The sequence below is a fragment of the Misgurnus anguillicaudatus genome, chromosome 5, assembly GCF_027580225.2.
Source record: "Misgurnus anguillicaudatus chromosome 5, ASM2758022v2, whole genome shotgun sequence".
Lineage (NCBI taxonomy): Eukaryota > Metazoa > Chordata > Actinopteri > Cypriniformes > Cobitidae > Misgurnus > Misgurnus anguillicaudatus.
Window position 1 is genome coordinate 11730121 of NC_073341.2, and position 24605 is coordinate 11754725.

At 39.1% G+C, this 24605-nt stretch overlaps 1 protein-coding gene across 5 annotated transcripts in view; it reads left to right on the top strand.

Annotated features, from left to right (window-relative positions):
• Positions 1–24605, top strand: part of cabin1 (calcineurin binding protein 1) — a 121169-nt gene that overhangs the window by 13905 nt on the left and 82659 nt on the right. For 3 of the 5 annotated variants that reach the window (XM_073867552.1, XM_073867549.1, XM_073867551.1), the window contains exons 16-27: positions 8540–8737; positions 8977–9219; positions 9306–9459; positions 9532–9644; positions 9793–9945; positions 17791–17997; positions 18106–18251; positions 22268–22529; positions 22613–22777; positions 22905–22994; positions 23120–23286; positions 23384–23631. In XM_073867552.1, coding sequence (XP_073723653.1) covers positions 8540–8737; positions 8977–9219; positions 9306–9459; positions 9532–9644; positions 9793–9945; positions 17791–17997; positions 18106–18251; positions 22268–22529; positions 22613–22777; positions 22905–22994; positions 23120–23286; positions 23384–23631 — 2146 coding nt within the window. The remainder of the gene's footprint in view (positions 1–8539; positions 8738–8976; positions 9220–9305; positions 9460–9531; positions 9645–9792; positions 9946–17790; positions 17998–18105; positions 18252–22267; positions 22530–22612; positions 22778–22904; positions 22995–23119; positions 23287–23383; positions 23632–24605) is intronic. The other 2 variants (XM_073867550.1, XM_073867553.1) reach the window with 2 other exon arrangements.

A 24605-nucleotide genomic window follows, 5' to 3' on the forward strand; every position in this document is an offset into this window, starting at 1 on the left:
ATAATTTTGTTATTTTACTATCCCAACTAATGTCTCTTTCCTATAGGTTGCACATAAGGGGAAAAAGTAGCTTTAATCCACTGAAGAAGAGTTGTGCACTTTTAAGCACTTTTTAATCTCTTTACATAAATATTTTTTTCTATTTAAAAGCTATAATTTCGTTATTTTACTAACCCAACGACTCCTCCGCGCTTTCCATATTTTGCACGTAAATATCTGTGCATATGTGCCACCAGTACTCCGTCAGAGAGCGGGTCTTCAGCACCGCGGGGAGCAGCCAGCACTTCAATCCGCAGCTTATTAAAAGTAGACAAAGTGAACAGGGCCAGACACATCGAAATTTAAACATGGTCTGTGTATGTAAACCCGCGTTTCGGTCGGAGTGTTGTTCCCGTTTTCTTGTTCTTGACATTCGCTGAATTCTGGGTTTATATCCTAATCTGCTGCTTCAGTGCAGTATAGCCTCAATGTAACAATGAGCACGATCTCCCGAGACACTACAATAGGCTACTAATAAATGATTAATATGGGCTGTTTTCTTGTACAAAATTAATTATTTTAAGATAAATGTACAACATGTAAAAAGACAAGATTCTAGCAATGTCAAGATTAGGGATGGGCATTTTCCAGTAACTTACTCTTACCAGTAATTTACTATTACTTTTAAAGCAACACCAAAGAGTTTTTTTTACCTTAAAATAACGTTTCCAAAAAAGTTTCAGTGGTTCATCCACACAAAACAGGGTGAATGGCACTTTCACATTCGCTTTGCAGCCCTCTTTTGGCCAAAACCGCACTAAAGAAGTCTCCAACTGTCGGTTAGTGGTCCTGTAGTTCGAGTGAAAACTACAAAAACTTGCTTTACGGCAGACCTACAATCCAATCAGAGCCAGCTATGCTGCAGTATTTACGACAGTGGTAATGAACAATTACGCTTCTAACCTGTAGGGGGAGCAAAGAGCCAGAGTTCTTTAGTGTTGCTTTAATATTTAATTTTTCGAATATTTGAGCTCTTAAAGAACGAATATTCGTTTATTTAAATTATGTTAATTAAGACATGCGTGTTTTGTATTTTTCATTTTGTCATAATTTCACAGAAGGCTTATAATTAGGAAATATCCACAACAAGCTAAACTTATATTCTGTATATATATATATATATGTATGTATTTTTAAGTTGAAAACATTGTAAAAAAATATATATATATATTTTAAATTCTTCTTAAAAAATATCCTACAGAAAAAAATGCGTTAAAACTTCATGCGGAGCGAAGTCTAGTCAAATCGCAATGGTCGTTGGTATTAATTCATTACTGTTTGATCTTACATACATTATATTATACCAAATATTATACACTAACCCCAAATCTAAGCGAAGTTTGAGGACTTGCGAAGTTTAAAGTTTGAGGACTTGACAAAGTAGGCTATCATCTTTTAAACAGACTCAAAACACCAAGAGCCCGGAGCAAACGAAAAAACACATCTACATAACCGACTGCTCAGTCGCCATATAAATATCTTCTCAGTTTAGTTTGACATGTATTTGTGAATAAAGAAAACCGTATTTATCCTACCTGCTTCGGTGAAAGCCCGTTCTTCTGACTAGATACAATAATGCCGGTGCTGCGGAGAAAACTCTTCCTGATGATGGTTAAAAACAACAGACGGATTGAACAAGATTGAATATCTGTATTTAACATTATTTTACAAATAACGTAAGCGGCTCGATACCTTATTGTTGACTGTGCAAAGTTACTAACGTTAGCTTAATTTAACAACATTTCACAAAGACGGTGCTTTGCTTTAAACTGCCATGTGCAGTTATCCGGTTCATTTTTGAAAGAGCACCGCATATAATAAATGTTCTCCGTTTCATTTCGTTCTCCGTGTCTGTCTCCTTATTAACAAAATAAAGCAGACTTTATAACAGAAAGCTTACAAATCTCTCATGATGTGTTGATTCGGGCGGCGGAGAAGCACGTTTAATACACACGTGAGCCCTTACTGAGCCAGTGGCCAAATACGGCGCGGCGCGGACAAACCCGGAGATAAAAGGAAAAACTTAAATTCGTCTGCAATCTGCATTGCCAAACAATCAGAAATGCCTGACAAGATATTTTCACAGACTAACACACGTCACGTCTCAGGCATAGACTACAGTATTTAAAATAGCATATATGCATTAGTTATATTTTCTATTTAATTTATAGAGCAATTCACGCAAAGATATTAGGTTAACTATAGTCTATATAGAAGAGAGTAAGTGTATGTCGACTCGCAGCGGAGTGGGGAGGGGGCGTGGCATCACGATGGTGTCTCTCCATCGTGATGTCAGTCAACCATCACGATGGACGATGATATCGTCTATCGGCACAACCCTATTACCAACCAGAACCACTTTCTTTAAAGGGTTTATTTTATGACCTCGAAAGCCAGACAGGCAGACATAAGGTGAAAACTTAAATAAAGCAACATTGTTTAAAAGTAGGTCAAATTTAGATATTTTAGTGTCACGATTTATGATTGATTTTCCTCTTTCTCTCTCTCTCTCAATTATTTCCATGCACAAATGAAAAACGGCGCAGTGTAATTCAGCGACATAGGTGGCGTTTCAGCCTGCGAGGTTTTAAACATTTGTGCCTTAACTGCAAATCACACAAGCTAGTAATGTTGTTGTCGCTGTCATCATGGGAAAAGAAGACACAAAAGCAAACTGCGAAGATTAATTTAGACTTTTAATAAAGTCCCGTCCTTTCTGTGTTTTTGAAGCTTTAGCCCTATTCGGACTGGATTAGTTTTACAGGGGGACCTCTGAGAAAATCATGCTTCTCAGAGGTCCTCTGTGTTTTTAATCTCATCTGAATCGGCCATGTCTGTGTTTTTCTCAGAAGACCTCTGTAAAAATTCCAGAGCAATATACCTACTGTTTTTTCGTCAAACTCGCGCCAGTCACGGTGGCGACTTTCGCAGTCCTCTGAGTATGTGTTTGCCCGCAATATCTTTTAAAAACGCAGTTCTTTTCGTGTTTTGGCCAACGTGATCTGCCGTAAGGTCTTACTAACGCGCGTATATTGTACTTCCTGAATGCCATTCACTCATATATTAATGTTTTTTCCATTCCGCAGAATAAAATAATTAAAGCAACACTAAAGAACTCTGGCTCTTTGCTCCCCCTACAGGTTAGAAGCGTAATTGTTCATTACCACTGTCGTAAATACTGCAGCATAGCTGGCTCTGATTGGATTGTAGGTCTGCCGTAAAGCAAGTTTTTGTAGTTTTCACTCGAACTACAGGACCACTACCCAACGGTTGGAAACTTTTTTAGTGCGGTTTTGGCCGATAGAGGGCTGCAAAGCGAATGTGAAAGTGCCATTCACCCTGTTTTGTGTGGATGAACCACTGAAACTTTTTTGGAAACGTTATTTTAAGGTAAAAAAAACTCTTTGGTGTTGCTTTAAATCACGATGAGACTAAAATCATACACTGTTAAGACACAGCTGCTATAATTTCAGTAAAGTAAACTCAACCTTATTTTGTTTCACTCTGGAATGGAAATGTTAAATAATAAAGATAATACATTTTTAATACTCATTATTTCTTCATTTCTTTGGGTTTATTATAAGCAGCTAGTTATTTTAAACATGTAGGCTAATTCTATAGGATTTGTATAAGTTATTTTGATTAGTTAAAATTAAATTAATAAATGACATGTTCTGTAATAATTTTACATTTAAAGAGTACTAAACCCTAAACCAACTTTTTTAAGTTACTTATCTATAAGAATGATGGTTTATTAGTGCTGTTCATTGATTTTAGTAAGTTTTTTGACATTTGGATATAAAGTGTTTCAATACTGCAATATATGGTGTAAAAACGTCTGAGTGCTGCCCTCTTCAGGTTGAACGGTGGCTACTGCAGTTGAATTTACCTATTGGATGTTGGGTCCAAAAAATGACTCGTGACGTAAGCAGGTTCAAGCTCACCACGCCCTTGTTACGATCTCACCACACACTTGGTATGAGCTTAGTTTGTCCCCTCTATCTCCGTTGGGATCTGCCAACTTTTCTTGCATTTTTCAAATATTGCCAGTGGGCGGAGTCAGGCTCTGACCAGGGGTTTAGTTACGCTTTAAAGCAAAATATCAAACCTTACAAAGACGCGTATCCAGAGCATGTGATCTTCTGCAACGCCCAAACGCATGAAACAGATACTCCCATCTCTGGAATAGCCTGAGAATTTTAATCCCGTCCAAGTCTGAACATAAAATCACAGACGTCCTGGGTGACACGTTGAAACTCAAACGTCGTTTGAAAAAATTATCCCGTCCGAATAGTGCTTTTGATTGTGTTTACATTGCGAAATATAACGTGTTCATGTTTCACGTGTAAAAAAATGTGGTATTTTTCACACAATTGACTTATCTGTATAGCTGTTTTCACTGTCTTCAAAACAGGCTGATGTCTTCCTTATGTGAAGTCCCTCCTTCAGAAATGCGTATCGAGTTCTGATTGTGTAGTTTGCTTAGTGTGTTGTGATTCAACAGAAGCTTAGCTTGCCGTTAGCTTAGCTGGTCCTGTGGGCGGAGTTCAGTCAAAAACTCTACTATAGACGTCATTAAAGCAGGAAAAAGAGGGCTGTAGTCCAAACCGGACATTCACTGTAGGCTTTAAAAGGGGAATTCTGTTAAAGAAAATATATCGCCTGACAGTGAACTTTGAGCTTTATCATTTTACGGGTATTATTTATGCTATTATAGCAACATTACACACTAACTAGGGTTAAAAAAAACAGAAAGAACTGGGCCTTTAATAAAACTGAACATCAAGACTGCCGTTTGTCCGGGACTCCAGTCTCCTGCAAAAACAATGTGACTGAAATAAGTTTAAGTTGAAGCACTGAATTAACTGGGAAAAACGTCAAAGCCTAAACTGAATTAAAAACAAAAAACTTAATTAATATAAATAATATCAAATTAAACCTAAGTATATTATAATAATAAAATGACAAAAGCACATCTAAATTGCTTCAATAATAAAAGTAAATTAAAGTACCGAAGAAACAGAAGTAAAGCATCTAGAAGCCTACAACTCTTTTTTTTTTATTATGGAGGCATTATAATGTGTGGAAAATATAATTAGGATTTAATAAAAAAGGAGAGGAAAAGAAAACTGTTGCTTTGTGAACAGTAATAAGCAATACTTTTAACAACAATGAAAGAAATGTTGGGAAAGTAATATCTTTGATAGTTTTTTGCATTTTATGTGTCTCCGCTCAACATATGGATCTCCTTTCGGCATTGATGGTGTTCCTGGTTTGTCCCTCTCTCTGCTGTCTATGCTCCTGAATGACTCTTTTATCTCTCTGCTGCCCGTCTGACTTCTCACCTACTCTTATCTTTGGATTTTTCCCTGTTCTGACTGGACTACCTCAAAAGCAAACTGGAGTGACTTTATACTCGTCTCTCGGCTCTCTCTGTCTCTCGCCACCTAGGTCGCTAAATTGCACTCCGCCTTCATGTAGGCCAGCTCATTTTTTATTTATAAATTCAGTTATACACGTTATTACTGAAATCGTTATATCAAAGTATTTGACTGAATTAAGCTGTGCAATTGAGAAAACTGGGGGGCACAAATTCTTTCTGGGCGGCCATGTCTCCCCTTTGCCCCCCAAGTGTTTTCCAGAAGGGAATTTGGTATATACTAGGGCCGTCAATCGATTAAAATTTTTTATCTAATTAATTACATACTCTGTGATTAATCTAAATTAATCCCATACATCATTTTTGCTTTTAAAGTATTAAATATTTCAATTTAAATGAATCAATGAATAATCAGCATTAGTGACATTGAAGTTCGAAAACTCTTTTATTATTACAGTATTTTCACTGTTTAAATAATGGCCATAACAAATCAACAAAATGACCTATAGTAATATGCTAAGGAAATAAATTCAAAAGTGCTTTAGGAAGATTATTTACCAAAAGTTTAACAGTGCAATATCAATTGCAGGGCTTTTTGTGCAATTGAACATAAGCCTTAAATAAAAAATCAGCCCCTTTAACTTTGGTATTGCGGGACGTTCTTGGATGCTGTGCATTGATGTGGTACTTTAGAGTGGACGAACTCTGCCGATATGCAAATTCCTTGCTTCAGACATTGCAGACAACTTTATTTTTATCATCACTTCCATCAGACAGTTTTTATAAGTTTATGTTCCGATCCATGAGGCTGTTCAAAACTTTGGAGCTCGTCCACTTCCGACCACTTTCAACCACATTCAGAGGTAGTCGAAAACCCTTTCGATTGGATTGCTTTTATAGTGTAAACGCACATGTGGTTGAATGTGTTCAAACAGCCACACGCGACCGCCTTCTCTCCGCCCATTTATCTAATCTGAGGTACTGAACACAATGTTTTACGTCTTTTCAGACTTCTGGCGCGAACAAACAGCGCTATTTTTAGCCTTTCATTGATAAAACTAAAGCGGCTGATCTCAGTAGTTTCATTTTGAAAGCGTGTGAAAGTTGCACAATCCTATTTCATCAATTGCGCTGAAAATCCAGAGAAAGCTCTAACATATGCTTGTACAAAACACTGTGCAGCATGTTTACTTAAACAAAAGCAGGGGACTCCGACATAATATTAGTTTGCGTTCATATAAACTTCATATCATTACTCCCGCTCGCATTTAAATGGCAGCGGAGAGACTCACCCACCGTCTCGACAGACCACCCCCTCACAGTATTCAGGACAAAAGCAGTCGAATGTGGACAAAAGAGATGGATTTAAATGGGTGATTCTCACGAAAACTTGGTTTTAAAAATGTCAAGCATGAAAATGTAAAACTTGCTTAAATGTACTTTTTTTCCACCAGACATTGAAAAACAAAGTCTGGAGTAAATGGGAACATTCATTTAAAAACTTTTACTTATCATTTAACACTTTTTGTAACATAATTTAAATAATTAGTCCTAAAAAATCTCATTACCGCAACAGTCAGAAAACATCAACACTGACATATTTTCAAAGTGACATGACAAACCTGAAAGAACATAATTTGGAGATTCTGCACATGAATTTAAAATCAAAGTATTATGCTTCTATTAATTAAATTAACATTTAATAAGCATCTGTTGCGGTAATGATAATCAAAATGTCGTGTAAGCATTCTGACAAGACAATATTTCAAATTAACTGTAAAAAAAATGATCTTACCTGGTAGCCATCTTGAAGTAACTGGTCCATGTGCTTGGTCACTCAAAATCAAACTTTATTTAAATTCTGTATGTGTGCTTTAACTGTTCTCAAAAAGTGTTGCGGAGGATGAGAACATCAGGCATGGACACATCATTTTCCTAATTTTTCTTCATTATTATTATACATGAATATTCAGTAAATATTTTTTCTGTCATCTAAAGTAGTCTAGCAAAACATCCATTTATTTTTTTTCTTAATATTTTTGTGTTCATTTGATTAAATTACAACATAACGCATGTTCAAACACAGCCGGACACATTGCGGTAAAGAGAATTTCAGCAGAAAATGAGATAAAATTTACAATTATAAATTCTTATGTTGAAATCACACATTGTGCAAGGTAGAACACAGTATTGTGTTAATTCTGATGCTTTTTAATGTTACTATATTACACATTTTAAAGCTAAAATCATTAGTGCCGTGGTGTTTCAATGGTTTCGTGAGAATCAACCAAATACCAAAATCACAGACGTGCTTTTGATTGTGTTTACAGTGCACAATATAACATTTGTTCATGTTTCACGTGTAAAAAAACGTGGTATTTTTCACACAATGTACTTATCTCTAAACGTAAACGTAAAGGTGTAAACGTAATGTGTCTCTCTCGTCCACCCAAGTGTTAACAGCCCCAATGATCCAGTCACAGCCAGCGCGTTCTCATCTCCCTCCTTTATTTTACAGTCGAATGGTGGCTAGAACGTTTCCAGGTCAATATGGAATGGATTCATTTGTGTTATTTCTTTATTATTGTTATTTTGACAGCCAAAGGATATACGACACAGGTGTTCATGTGTCAGTTTTGGCCATAACATGATTACATGTTTTTGTATTATCTGTTCTTGTAGCTTTGTTTTTATAGATGGTTTGGGGAAGAAACTGTGCATTGTTAGAGAGTATGTTTACATTAGTAAACTGTTATTAAAGAGCAAGGATATTACAGTTTGCATTGATGTCCTTTTTAAAGGAACAGTATGTAGGATTGTGACCAAAACTGGTACTGCAATCACAAAATTTGTGGCTAAAACTGGTACTGCAATCACACAACTGGTGGCCAATACACAACATGCCAACATAAACATCAGTTGAGGGCTGCAACTCCACTTTTAAAATGGCAATATTCTGGCCAGACCACTGTTGTCAGTGATATAAGTATTAGAAATGAAAATGATTTCTTAATGTCTAGTGACTGACACATCAGGGTCATTTTATGATTAATTGATATACATATTGTTCCTTTAAATATAGACAAATAGATAATGCTTATGTGTCATTGCTGTGTCTAGATTGAGAAGAAGCTGAAGTCTCTAGAGCGATGTCAGTCTCTAGAGGAGATCCAGAGACTGTTTAACAGCGGAGATTATCAGTCCGTGATCCGTTTACTGCAGCCAACGCTGAGCTTTGGTCCCAGCTCGGCACGAATCAAACCATTAGATTACATCAGCTCTGCTCCTGAGAGACCGGCCCAGCTGTTACTGTTACAGGTAGAACATTAACACTTTATAACGCTGCATATGCATAACACATTTTAACATAATATTTAATGGATTTAACATTGCAGAGATATTGATATTGATTAATAAGTTCACCTGTGGCTTAAAAACGGCATATTTTCATGGCCAAATATTTCCTGTCAATCATAAGTGAGTGGGTTTCTGGGTAAAATTGGGCATTTTTCATTTATGCATTCGGCCCCATATCTATCGTCTTGTTTTATCCCCAGAGTTCCCTGCTTCGGCTTAAAGACTACAGCCTATGCCTGGAAACGTCTGAAGTGTCTCTCAATGAGGCTATGCAGCACCTTAACTCCACATTACCCAGCAGCCCCTCTACTAAGGAGGAGTGGGTGACCACCATCACAGCCTTGCTGAAGGGCATCGAAAGCTGCATCGCCGACAAACCCGAGCTGCTCAGCAACACTCCGCGCTCCACAAACCTGCCACGTCTCGCCAACAACCTCATACAGGTGTGTGTGTAATTAACCGGGTGTTCGAGTTTGTGCGTCATACCCGTGTTTTTTGATGGTCATGTTTGTGTATATTCTCCATTTAGTTGATAGCCAGCAGTATGATTTTACCTGATGACCCCAAAGAGGCACATTTCTCTTCGCTGTTGCCATGGATTCTGTTGTACCATCTCATCAAACAGGAAGAGGCAGCGTTTGACTGCATGCTGCGCCAGCACGTTGCAGATGAGGATGATGAAGGTAAAATCAGTTCAATTTGAATAGTTTGTTCTGGTACTTTTGATACAGTACTTAGTTGCGTTTGTTGTGTAGAAGATGATACTCCATTGCTGCCCTCGTCTCTCATGCTATTAAACACGGCGCATGAATACCTGGGACGCCGCTCCTGGTGCTGCAACTCTGATGGAGCTGTGCTTAAATTCTTTGTAAGTGTTTACACCCCTCATTCTTCATGTACATGTTTCAATGCTTCGTAGTAGGTTGTCACCCTAACGTTATTTCAACTCGGTTTCTGCATAGCATGAACTGTCTTATGATTTTTCTTCTTTGTGCTGTGTGTGTTTGTATGTTTAGGTAAGTGTATTACAGAAAAAGCTTTCAGGACATGAGAAACTGCCGTATAAAGAAGATCTGGAGACGGCGCTAGAGCAGTGTTTTTACTGTCTGTATGCGTATCCCAGCAAAAAGAGCAAAGCTCGATATCTTGAGGAACATTCTGCCCCACAGGTAAGTAACACACACACATATGAGAAACATTACAACTGTGTGAAGGAGAGTTGTAATTAAAATAAACAAATAAATAACAAAACTAATAAAAATTAACTAATAAATTACCCTCATGCCCCTGTGAGGAGCTTGTTTTCTTTTGTTGATACTTTTTTTAAACTAATATATAGTTTTACAGTTTTTAGACAAGACAAAGAGTGCCCCAAAATCCCCATATTTCAGTTTGTTTCTTACACAAAGTATGGTGCATGGACAAATACTTTTGTGCTTTTATGCTGAGTGTTGTTTTTCGCTATAAATTAACCCTATTCGGACGCTAATAATCTCATGGGGGGAGGTAAGGTGTATATATCATATAAAGAGGGATTTTATTGCCGTCCGAATCCAGTAGTGTTTTTCTCCGACTATCCACGTAAAAAATCCTAGCCGAATTACCTCATGTTTTTTTACAAACACCAAGGTTGTTTGCTAAATTGATTTTTGCCCGAATCCAGAACTCTGAGTTTATAAAAGGGATCAATGCAAAAGTCATTCTGCACTTTCTTTTAGACCACTAAATTTATTCTGCACTTGAGAAGTGTCTTTCTTTGCATGCATTTTAAACATTGACACATTCATAACTGAAATGATGAGAAGTATATGGGAACAAAGTTTCATCATCGCTCCACTACAGCGAGTGGAAGCTGATATAAATAAATAGAATAAAGTCACGCAGATGTCTATAAGCAGCAATAAGTACTAAATACAATTTTATTAATAAATGAATTGAATTACACAACAATATTCCATATACAGTGAGAAAAATAAGTATTTGAACACCCTGCTATTTTGCAGGTTCTCCCGCTTGGAAGTCGTGGGGGGGTCTGAAGTTGTCATCGTGGGTGCATGTCCACTGTGAGAGACATAATAATAAAGAGGGATCCAGAAATCACAATGTATGATTGTTTGACTATTTGTTTGTGTGATACAGCTGCAGATAGGTATTTGTACACCTGAGAAAGTCAATGTTAATATTTGGCACAGTACCCTTTCTTTGCAGTTACAGAGGTCAAACGTTTCCTGTAGTTTTCACCAGGTTTGCACACACTGCAGGAGGGATTTTGGCCAACTCCTTCACACAGATCTTCTCTAGATCAGTCAGGTTTCTGGCCTGTCCCTGAGAAACATGGAGTTTGAGCTTCCCCCAAAGATTCTCTATTGGGTTTAGATCTGGAGACCACGCCAGAACCTTGATATGCTTCTTACAGAGCCACTCCTTGGTTATCCCGGCTGTGTGCTTCGGGTCATTGTCATGTTGGAAGACCCAGCCTCGACCCATCTTCAATGCTCTAACTGAGGGAAGGAGGTTGTTCCCCAAAATCTCTCAATACCGGCCCCGGTCATCCTCTCCTTAATACAGTGCCTGTCATGCTTCACAGTAGGGATGGTGTTCTAGGGATGGTACTCCTCATTCTTATTCCTCCACATTTAGTGGAATTATAACCAAAAAGTTCTATTTTGGTCTCATCTGACCACATGACTTTCTCCCATGACTCCTCTGGATCATCCAAATGGTCATTAAGATGGGCCTAGACATGTTCTGGTTTAAGCAGGGGAACCTTCCGTGTCATGCATGATTTCAAACCATGACGTCTTAGTGTATTACCAACAGTAACCTTGGAAACGGTGGTCCCAGCTCTTTTCAGGTCATTGACCAGCTCCTCCCGTGTAGTTCTGGGGTGATTTCTCACCTTTCTTAAGATCATTGAGACCCCACGAGGTGAGATCTTGCATGGAGCCCTAGTCCGAGGGAGATTGACAGTCATGCTTAGCTTCTTCCATTTTCTAATGATTGCTCCAACAGTGAACCTTTTTTCACCCAGCTGCTTGGTAATTTCCCCGTAGCCCTTTCCAGCCTTGTGGAGGTGTACAATTTTGTCTCTAGTGTCTTTGGACAGCTCTTTGGTCTTGGCCATGTTAGTAGTTGGATTCTTACTGATTGTATGGGGTGGACAGGTGTCTTTATGCAGCTAACGACCTCAAACAGGTACATCTAATATAGGATAATAAATGGAGTGGAGGTGGACATTTTAAAGGCACACTAACATGTCTTTGAGGGACAGAATTCTAGCTGGTAGACAGGTGTTCAAATACCTATTTGCAGCTGTATCATACAAATAAATATTTAAAAAAAATCATACATTGTGATTTCTGGATTTTTTTAAAAATTATGTTTCTCACAGTGGACATGCACCTACGATGACAATTTGATTTTTCCATGATTTCTAAGTGGGAGAACTTGTAAAATAGCAGGGTGTTCAGGTACTTATTTTCCTCACTGTACATTTAATCAAGTATCCAGGTCATGCAACTGATCATGTAAGCTAACTAACCACACGTGCAGCACATTTCCAGGTGTTTTGAATTATAAACTCGCACATCCACTGCAAATTGATCTTCATCCGACATGCAAATATATTTTTATAGACATCCTCATGAAAAACAATAACCATCCGAATAGGGGTAAAGTGTAACTTATAGTCATGCGGAGATTCTACGGCGAAAGCACAGCGTAGCCTGACGTGCACCTCACCAAAAATGTAACGGTGCGCCCGTTCTACATGAACCGCAAGCAATTTGATTGGTCCGCTAGAACCCCTCCTGTCAGATAAAAAAATTCTGCATCACATTTCGTCATAGACATTTCCTCTTGCAACAGTAAAAGCAAAGATGGACCAAGTTGAGGAGTGATTTAACTCAAACTGCAACACAAGTCTCTGTCTACATTTTTTCAAATTATACACAACAAGCTGCTGGTTCTTCTGCTATTGTGGGTTACACGCGTGGATACTGCTTGCTAGCGGTCTGCATGTGCAATTGCACGACGACAAAGTATATACTGACGTGTAGTGTACGCCATCGAGACTATGCTGTAGGACATACGCAAAACTATAATGAGCCTTAAGAGCTGCATAACCATCTCCACCTCCGTGTTCCTCTGTGAACAAATAACAGCACAGGTGTAAATGATGAGCGAATTGTCTTTTTCTTACAAGACTCTTGACAGTACAGCTCTTTAGCCCCTCTGGCGCTCTTTATGTTCTCTGTGAGGTTTGTTTAAAACAGAGAAAGAGCTGCGCTAATAAATGTGGCTGGCTGGTGTGTAGAGCAGAACGTCGGTCTGATTCAGCAATAATCTGATGATTGATTATATTCTGCCAGCCAGAGTTACATCGATCATTTGAACACCCACATACTCTCATTATGCAGCACTGCTTTTACACAAGGAATAATGTGACTACAGCCACAGCACCATACTGGAGTGTGCTGCATACATTTATTCGTGTCTTTAGAGAAAATACAGTCTGCAATGTAGATGCCATTTGTGTTTGTTTTGTTGGAAGCTTGCTTAAACTGCTCTTAGACTGAGTTAGACAGTTTTGAAGTAAAAACAACCACAACAATCAAAGTTTGTAGTATATGATAGTGAAAGTCTGATATTATGACAGCCCTACTACGTACAGTATGCTAGAAAGTATAAGGATTTTTTATTGGACAAGGATGTTAAGATATTGTGTACATATACAGGAAGGGTGTATAATTAATGTAATATTTGCTTAATTTTGCATGACAAACTTAACCAACCATCCTCTCATTTAGAGATCATTTTAATTTCTTTCAATTTACTGACCATGCAGTGTACATTAATACTTTCAAACGAATCGGCACAGCTTTTCATCCCTGTTATTGGCATTGAGCCGGTAAATTGCGTTTTCAGCTGTTCAGATGGGACTGATTATTCCTTCTTTTGTCACTCCTCAGTGTAGCCCAAAATCTGTCTGATATCGAAAAAGTGTGCAGAATATTATTGCACGCCTGCTGTTGTGTTCACATTATTTTCCTCTGTGGGAGAGAAGGTCTGATAATGTCTCTCATTTTCCCAGTTAAAACGTCTCAGTTGTGCTCGTATCAAAACGATGATCTTGAGCTTTCGATCTACCTCCATGTCCGTCACATTTGCCATGACATATTTGTGTCCTATCATGTTATTCAAATGGGGCTGTCAAACGATTAATCGCGATTAATCACATACAAAATAAATGTTTGTGTTTGCATAACATATGTGTATGTGCTGTGTGTAATTATTATCGATATATAAATGCACATATAGTCATGTACAGTGGCAAGAGAAAGTATGTGAACCTTTTGGAATTCCATAGTTTTCTGAATAAATTTGTCATAAAATGTGATCTGACTGAAGTCAAGGGTATTGAAGAACATAATGTGTCTAAAAATAATTACACAAAAAAATCTGACCTTTCGTGTCTTTATTGAGAACAACCAAAAAAGTGCTTGTAGAAAAAGTATGTGAACCCTTGAGTTAATGACATTCAAAAAAGCTAATTGGAGTCTTATGCTGCGTTTATACCAACCGCATTAAAAATCGAGGCGTAAAAATCGCGTCTACCGCACCTAGTTTGCCGCTTGAACAGTTTGAATGCATTCACACTTCTAGAGCAAAGTAGACGCGCGGAAAAAGCAAGCATTTGACGCGCGTCAGAGGCAAAATCGGCGTTTATGCGTTTGTCTGTTTGCAAGATGGCTGATGTTGATGTGCATTTATCAAGAGAGTTAATGGTTTGTATTTGGTCAATTTACTATAAAGGTAAAATAAATGGCATGTGTTGATAAACGTCACGTTACTCAAAAGTGAAACGTGTATTACAACTTACCAGGTTGCCTAATGTCCTCACTGATGCTCTTCCAAGCGATGTCCTTTTTATTCCTGTCTCTTTAGAAATAAGAACTTATGTCGTAGCTATGGGTGACTGCTTAAGGACAATATCAAGCGTTCCTTCATGTTGAATGAAGCTCAATCGGGGCCACCGCCACGGCAGCAAGCAGGCTCCTTATTGGTTAACGCGGCGCAAAATCCGCCAAAGTTCTAATTTTTCAATTCGGGTGTCAGCCGCAAATTCGCATCAAACGCAAAATGCACAAAAAGCACCATTCGCGCATGCCGCGGCATACGCTCAATTTGCGTGAACGAGGCGGAATTGCGGCTACTGTGCTGCGCCAAACGCCTCATCCGCGCCACGAAGACGCGTCAACGCGTCTTTTCATAGAAATCACTGGTGATTGGTGTAAATGCAGCATTGCAGGTGGTTTCAGCACACCTGGAGTCTGGTTAAGATAATACGTTTGGAGGTGTGGCTCCTAAAGCTACTTTGACTGATAAAAGCACTCAAATTTTTGGAGTTTGCTCTGCACAAGAAGAACACGCTTATGTGAGCCATGCCTCACCAAAAAGAGCTTTTAGAGGAGCTACAATCAATAATTGTTTCTTTACATAAAGCTGGAAAGGGTTACAAAGTTATTTTAAAGACTTTAGAAATTCACCAGTCTACAGTTAGGAAAACAATCAACAAATGGAGACGCTTTGGGACAGTTGTGCTCTACCAAGAAGTGAGCGCACAGTCAAAGAGGCTGTTTACACTTGACATTAACATGCGTTTTCGTCGATCGGATCACAAGTGGATGACGTTAATGTCAGGTTGTAAACGGTGTTCAAAACGTTTTGAGCTCGTCCACTTTCGACCACTTTCAACCACATCTAGAGGTAGTCGAAACCACTTTCGATCGGATCGCTTTGGAGTTGCCGAACGCATATGTGGTTGAATGTGTTCGAACAGCCACACGCGACCGCCTTCTCTCCGCCCATTTATCTTATCTGAGGTACTAAACACAAGTTGTACGTCTTTTTTTGACTTCAGGCGTGAACATACGGTGAACAGCGCTATTTTTAGCCTTTCATTGATAAAACTAAAGCGGCTGATCTCCGTAGTTTCGTTTTGAAAGCGTGTGAAAGTTGCACAGTCATATTTCATCAATTGCGCTGTAAATTCAGAGAAAGCTCTTACATACACACGTACAAAACTCTGTGCAGCATGTTTACTTGCTAAACAAGCAGTGGACTCCGACATAATATTAGTTTGCGTCCATATAAACTCATCATTACTTCCGCTTGGGTTTGAATGACAGCAGAGAGACTCGCCCACTGTCTCATAGACCACCCCCTCACAGTATTCAGGACAGAAGCGGTCGGAAGTGGACAAAAGAGACGGATTTAAATACCAGGTGTAAACATAATGTGTCTCTCTTGTCCACTTGTGATCCGATCGATGAAAACACATCTTAATACCAAGTGTAAACAGCCCCAAAATGACACCAAGATCACAACGAAGACTCATCGATGAGGTAAAGAAACAACCCTGAATGACATCCAAAGATTTGAAGGCATCATTAGAACTTGCTAACATCTCTGTTTATGAGTCTACAATACGTAAAACACTAAACAAGCAGGGTATCCACAGCAGGACACCATAAAGGAAGCCAGTGCTTATTAAAAGGAACATTGCTGCCTGCCTGAAGTTTGCAAAAGAGCAAATTGACACTCCACGGTGGTATTGGCAAAATATTTTGTGGACAGATGAAACTAAGATTGAACGATTTGGAAAAATGCACACTACATCTGGTGTATAGAAAGGGCACGGCATATCATCACGAAAACAACTGTAAATTATAGTGCAGGAAACATCATGATTTGAGCTTGCTTTGCTGCATCAGGGCCTGGCCAGCTTCCAATAATTGAGAAGATGATGAATTCCCAAGTATATCAGACAATTATTCAGGATAATGTGAGAGTGTTTGTATGTCAGCTGAAACTTGTAGAAGGTGGGTGATGCAACAGGACAACGACCCAAAACACCAGAGCAAGTCCACAACAGAATGGCATGAAATAGCTTTTTTTTTGTGTTAATATTTTTAGACACATTATGTTTGTCAATACCCTTGACTTAGATCAGTGTTTCTCAAAGTGTGGGGCGGGCCCCACTGGTGGGGAATAGGAACATTACAAGTGGGGTGTGAAAAATGGGAGAAAATCTATTAATTCAATTATTTATTGACCACACTCAAAACGGCACATTTAAACATAAACCTAGCTTCAAACTTAAATTAATCAGACTGTAGAAAATGTCACGCGGTAACTTAAAGCCTAGCTGATTACGATTTTGTTCGGGCGATTGGGACAGGTGGGGCTTGGAACTCTTCCCTACCTCCAAAGTGGGGAATGGCAGAAAAAGTTTGAGAAACACTGACTTAGATGATCATCACATTTTATGACCTTTATTAAGAAAACCATGAAATTCCAAAAGGTTCACATACTTTTTCTTGCCACTGTATATATTTAAGAATTTTTATTTCTATTAATCTTTCAGTGAAAATAACTAAATGCACCTTTTTTAATCTAATGCCCAGACGTTTGTTGATAGTAAAAACAAACCTGTTAAATTCGCTCTAAGCGAATCTGTGTGATGTTACTTTTTGTTGATGTTTAAACTGTTTTCAAACAAACGGAGCGTAGCTAACTCCTCCCCCACTCTTCCGTGCTTTCATGAACGCGCCCAACCCCCACCCCCAAATCCTTCTTGTCGTTTATTGGCTGGAACTCTTTGTTATGGTTTCTGTTTGTAGGTTTGGCCACTTTGTTTTATTGCAGTTTGTGGAGCCTAGGCTGTCTACAGAGATCGCATTTTTTACAGTTTGACTAGCGGAAAAGCAGCAAGCAGATAGTGAGGAGATGTTTGCTGTATGTAACAAAAAATGTTTTATGGTCTAAAACGCGTGAATTCGCTTAGAGCACCTTTAAACTTCACAGTAGATCTGCAGTTGAAAGTAAAGTCTTCCCTGCAGTGATGGTTTAGCAGAGCCAATCTTCTCCATTTAAAACATCTGCCATGTCCTCACTTTTAAAACAAATCAGTGTTTTTTATCACCTCAACAGCTCTTTTCTCTCTGCTCCAGGTGGAGTTGCATTGGAGTGATGCCGTCTCTATGTTTGAGTACTTCAAACCCAAGACCCTGCCAGAGTTTGACAGCTATAAGACCAGCACTGTCTCAGCAGATCTCGCCAACCTGCTAAGAAGACTTTCTGGAATAATCCCACGCAACGACGGCCCTGTGCTTTCTGTCGATGATGTGTCGGCCTACATAGAAGGAGGATCTGTCAAGGTATGAGCATGAGTGCTGTTTTCTTTTCGTCAAAATGCAGAATTTTGGTCATTTTTCATATATTCAAAAAGTTCAGCAGGTTTTGCTGAAAGTTCATTTGTCTTTAAGGTCCCGGCGCTCCCAGATGGAGTTCCCCCAGCGCCCCCTGTGGTTAATGAGCTGTACTATCTGCTGGCAGACTACCACTTTAAAAACAAAGAGCAGTCGAAAGCCATCAAGTTCTACATGCACGACATCTGCGTGTGCCCCAACAGGTCTGTTACAACTTAGCATTTGTCTTTCAAAAAGGGCTGGGACGATTCATAGTAATAATACCTGTGCATGAACCATGTGCTTCATGCGTCAAAATACGTGCCTGCCGCACTTATGCCGAAAGGGTTTATGATAAAAGAGATACGCACGTTCACAAAATACTTGCAAGGCATTCACTTAACACTAAACTCTGATTACACATGAGATTAAGTAAGAATCTTGCAAAAGTGAGCGTCTCTTTTATTGTAAACCCCTTCGAAGCATCTGCAGCAGCCACTTATTTTGACATGACGCACCCAACACATTTTTTGACGTAAAGGGCCAAAGAAGTCACCGGCTGCCACTGTTCCTGAAGCAAGCTAAATGTGTAAATTGTACTTCTTCTCTAGCGCGTATTGACCCATTATTCACCCATCCCCCTGGCGAATGTGCCACCACAAATAAGCAGTAAGCTTGTGGGAAACACTAAGTGGAGACTAACAGCCAATACTTTGACCTACAATGAGCCCATGTGCTGCGTATCAGTTGAATAATTTTAAAGGACCAATATCATGACCTATTTTACAAGATCTAAGGTGTTTCAGGGGTGGCTAGAATGTGTCTGTGAAGTTTCAGCACAGATCATTTGTTACGGCATGTCTAAAATGCCCCTATTTGGGTGAGAGCAAAAAAGCATTGTTTTTATGTATGTACATATAAATGCAAATGAGCTACTGCTTGCGGTAAAAAATAGATCTGCTTCCTGTGAATAAAGTTTGCGCCAATATTATCTTAGCTGCATTAATGCTACAATGTGCTAAGAAACACATTTGGGTGAGTCTCACGAAATCCAGACATTGGTGTCCAGCATCAGATTTTTTAAAAAGCCCTTGAAGTCAAATTTTTTGCACATATAAGATTAAGGTCTGAACTTACTATAACCATTATTTTTAGAAGATTTAAAAAATATTTCCTATAGAATTATTTAAATGTTTTAGATTATCATTATCAAAAATTGTCATTACCGCAACATATTACATTAAATATATGCATTTACAAACTCATGTTTCGGTAATGAGAACTAAAAAGTGGTCTAGGTACTATGACAAACAAAATTTCAACTTTTATCTGGAGAGAAAAAATAAGAACTGCTTACCTGGTAGCCATCTTCAGTCTCACAGTCAATTATGTCCCTTCAAACAATTTTTTTTGTAAAAAATTTTTAGTTCATTAAGGGCTTAAACAATGATTGAAAATTGTTGCGGAGGATGAGAAAATTAGTCTTGGACACATTTATATTCCTTAGTATTGTCTCTACATTTACCAATGATCACCAAATACCACATGTTTCTTTATTGTAAATGTTTAAAGTGTAGACCGTTTCAGCGGGCACACGTGCGGTGACGCGATAAGCGTCTGGTCCGAATTTTACTTCCGGTTTCTGTTTGTTTATTGGTTTGACTAGTTGCTGAAACGGAACTTTTAAACAAATACGAAAATAACATATGTTTTGGGTTCCTATGTATTCTACGTGTTGTTTATTTTGCTTGCTATATAAAGAAACTATTTTTAAAGAACTTTGTTGTTATTTATCCTTCGCAGAGTTTTTCCGGAAGTTACGTGATGACCACGAAAGTTGCGTGTATATGTTGGTACTGCTGAAAGCATCTATAACATGCACTGAAGCTTTTTATTTTTTAGATTTTTTAATTTTAAATATTTCCATGTCAAAGAACCCAAATCCAGTCATGGACACGTTGCGGTAATTAAAATGTTCCCCTTAAATGTGGAAAAAAACCAAAATTGGTTTGTATGATGTCATTTGAAATCATGTGCAAAATAGTACATGAAGAGAAGTTTATAACTGTATGCTAAAGCAATAAGCCCCAAGAAGCAGTGGGTTACCAGTGCATTTTATAACAGCTAAGGTGTGTTGTTAGGCACGACGGGAAGTAGGGCTGTCAAAATTGCTAAAAAATGACGTTCGAATATTCTCCCTAAAAAACCCACGAATATTCAAACTATTCGAATATCTGGTTGCCCATTTTTTCAACGACGTTAAGGACGTTTAACGACACATTACGTCAATAACAGGACAAATTAATATAAAGAGACATAACTACTTGTATAGGTAGTCTATTTAAGTTTAAACATATTTGACAACGTATATTACATACACAAAACAAGTAAATCAAGAGACATCAAAGTGATATGGTACCTCGGTTACATTGCTTAACAAAACTCCCTGAAGCCTGCTCCATCCACGAAACTGATCGGTCTCATGTCCTTACAAATGAATTAAATTAATTTCTCCGTTATGACCTCTTGTCGTGTTGCAGACAAAGAGCTTGTGGCGGTCGATGCAAATTAAGTGTTAAGACGTGACTGTTTAACTGGAGTTCCACATTGTGGTCTCGTAACTTACACACTGCAAACTTTCAGGAGTGACAACCGCATTTAAATGTGAAAATGTGATGATTGACACGGAGATAACCATAGCAACGGCCTGCCGTCTCACGTGCTTATCACTCACAGCTTGATGAAAATAATTTAACAGCATTATTATGTTTTGTATTAAACCTCCGTCTTGACGTTGTCTATTGTACGCATTTGTGAGGCTGCGCGCGCTCTTGCAGTGTTGCCAGGTCCTCTTTTCTACAGGTCTTTTTTGTACTCACATACCATTTTAGCGCTTAACCGTTTATGGCTTTTGGCTCATGAAGTGATCAAGTTTTTGGTGTTGTTAATGTGAAGGTGCCGGTCCCAATATTTTGATCTTTGAGGTAAAGTGTTTGGATTTATTTCGGATTATTATTGGAATTTTCTTGTTCGCTGTTTTTTTAGTACAAGATCTGGCAACACGGAGCAGCAAACGCTTGTGCCTCTGTCATTCTCTGTACCGCACATACAGAAGACTGGTCCCCCTTGTAATAATTTATTTCTTCAGAAGAGAGACCTGTCATGTCCATAATGTACGTTTAAACACTTTATTAACTACTAGTTGTTCAGTTCGGTTATGTAGGCTACACACTATTCAAAGTTTCTGTAAACGCGGTTGTCACTGCAGTTTGCGGGAGTTGATGTGGTTGTAGAATGCGATTGTCAGTCCCGTAAATTACTTAACTGTCTGTGTACAGAACAGGATAAGGCATTAAAAGTTGAAGTGACAAACAAATTCATATGCAGTGTGTACAGGATGCCATGCTCATTTGGGTGCACATTTTCGAGATGTGACATCATGTTGCTAGTGGTCAAATATGCTAACAACTTTATCTCGCGGCTCAACAATTTTACCTCCTACCGACCAAAATCCACAGTACTTCCAGACATAGCTTTTTAGATTTTTGGGGGTTAAAATTGCTTTCTCTGCTGCGGTCGACTTTCTGCAATCTTCCATGCAAGACGCGTCAACTTTTAACAGTGACAGACAGTGTGACTACTGTGACCTGTCCCTGAACCATGCGCACTAGTGCGCCCACTCACAAAAAAGACAGCCACGTCTCTACTACTGCGGGCTTTAAAAAAAAAAATTTATTTGAATTTTAATTTTTATATTCGAAATTCGTTTTTTTTAACTATTCGAATATGTATTCGAATTTAGAATATTCGTTGACAGCCCTAACGGGAAGGGAAATGCACTCTATCACCACTGCTTCGCGGGGCTTATTGCTTTTATGAAACGGTTACTTCATATGCATAGCAGGATTTCATGAAATCAAACAGCTTTTAGAAAAGCTTATGGGTGAGGTTAACCAGTCAGTCAGTGGCTGTGGGTGGGGCTTTGTCAGTGTGACATCACATTAACAAGAGAATCAAAACAGCATGTCCAAAGAGACTGGTAGGGTGGTTATGTTCACACACAGCCAACAAACATTTATGTCTAAACACCTTGTAAAAGTGGATTTTGCATATTATGGGCTCTTTAAGGAGATATGTCTGTAAAGTAATTGATGACAATAGCTAATATTCATGATGTTATCATGGATTTGGCAACGTTTATATGCTATTGTTTTTACCATCTTTTGGTCTTCACATGTAGGTTCGACTCATGGGCAGGTATGGCTCTCGCACGAGCCAGTCGTATCCAGGACAAGCTGAACTCCAATGAGCTTAGGAGTGATGGGCCCATCTGGAAAAACTCCCTGGCGGTGTTGACCTGTTTCAAACGGGCCCTAGAGATAGACGGCTCTAACCTGTCCCTATGGATCGAATATGGCACCATGTCCTATGCCTTGCACTCGTTTGCTTCCAGACAACTGAAACAGTGGAAACTCGAACTTCCCGTAGACTTGACTAAACAGGTGTGTGTGTAAATGTATTCTGGTCTGAAAGTGAGTACTTGTTTTCAATGTCATTAAATTGCGAGTGTGTGCGTTTGTTATAGATGGAGGAGCGCAGGGACTCGATGTTGGAGACGGCGTCTCAGTGTTTCCAGAGCGCATCTCGCTGTGACGGCGATGAAGAAGAGTGGCTCATACACTACATGCTAGGAAAGATCGCAGAGAAGCGCAAACAGCCACCCAAAGACTACCTGCAGCTGTTTAAACAGGTGATTGGTTGGACCACTGGATAATTTGATTGGTTACTGATAATGCATGACATTCATTAGCTAGGTCACAGGTTCTCGACTACTGACTGTACGTTCACGTAAAAGTCCATGTGTAATATTTCTCCAGTCTGCGCATTACCTGCATGAGGAAGCGGCCCGATACCCGCGCAAAATCCACTACCACAACCCGCCTGACCTTGCAATGGAGGCCCTAGAGGTGTGAAGTGCATTAAGCTTCATTCACATTGTATTGCACTGACAAAACAGTACACTTCCGATCATTGAAACATCAGAACTTAAATAAGTTTGTCTCTTAATAATCCCACATTTTCCATTGGTCAGCTGTTTTTCCGCCTAAGTGCCACCATTCTAAAATTGTTGGAGAATGAAGAAGATGAAGGTGAGCACGTTCTGGATTATGAAATGTTCTTCAACATGCTCGCCGAAGCTGCTGTTGGACCTTTTGCACGTGGGGAGGAGAAGAACACACCAAAAACCAGCAGCGACAAGTATGCTAACAAATGACACAAATGACACATCATCAATTCAATTTCATTTATGCTCAATATCCAAAATTAAGACACCCTCCATGTTTTCTCCCAATAGGGAAAAGCTTCCCTCTGTGAATGATGAAGACTCGCGTTCCTCCTCGGCCGGTGTTAGCAGCTGTCCGGCACCGCTGATGACCTCATCCGTGACGTCCGTGGCGAACGCTGCGAATCCTATGTCGGGCTGCGGTGCGGCAGGTGCGAGTTCTCCCCCGTATGCGGTCACTCCGGTCGACCACGATTACATCAAACGTAAAAGCCTGCAGCAGAGGCACAGGCGGGGGCAGGAGCACCAGCAGCAGGACGGTACAGTACCAGGCCCAAAATAAAAACTCACTCATTTACTCACTCACTCACTCACTCACAGGGGAATGAAGGTGATGAGGGTTAATAACCACTTGGAAATATGATTATGGGATCTGGTGTACAATAATCTCCTTCCACCCCTCCTCTTACCATCTGCACCAGGCCATAGAGGATCATGGGAAAATGGGCAACATTGATAACAGTGTCACTGCGTTTTTTGCTTTTCTTTATTCGATTTGTTCTGGTTCAGGCTTTGCTTCTTTTAAGTTGCCTAATTTCACACCTTGCAGCTTGCGCAGTTATTTTTTCCTTACCCTTTTATTCCCTAATGTCGTTTTGTGTTCACGATGGATGTTTCTCACTGCAGTTCACTCAATAAACTATACTTTTATCTAATTTTAACGTTATATTGGTTGTATCGGAAGCAGTAATTGAATAGTGCGGCAGCTGCTGGTGGTGTTGTGAACATCACCTCCATTTCATCATTACTGGTTGATCAGTTTGTTGTTGATGTTTTAAAGTAATTTGTTAAAGTGAGAAATAGCGAGCTTTTGGATCTCAGGATTGCCGTAATAGGTTTACATGTGGCTGTGTTGAAGTTTGTGCATTGAGTTTTTGTCTGTCTTGAATGCTTAGTTTGACTGAATTCACAGTCTACTACTCTACTGTATGTCTGCTTGTTGCATGTTAATTTAACGTTAACTTTGTAAATAACGAAGACCTGAGTACAGAGCCGATCCTGGCCTTCTGGGGGCCCTAAGCTACTTTTTCAGGGGGCCCTGTCATTGCGTTCATAAAAAACATTGACTGTCTCTGCTTAAATGTAGCTATAAATTAAATGTTAACTAAAATGCATATTATCTTATAGCTATACATTTTTGCCACATGTACATTACTGTGACACTCATCAGAATACTTCCTAATTATAACATTGACACATGTTTACTGCCAAATATATTATTTTTTAAGACCTG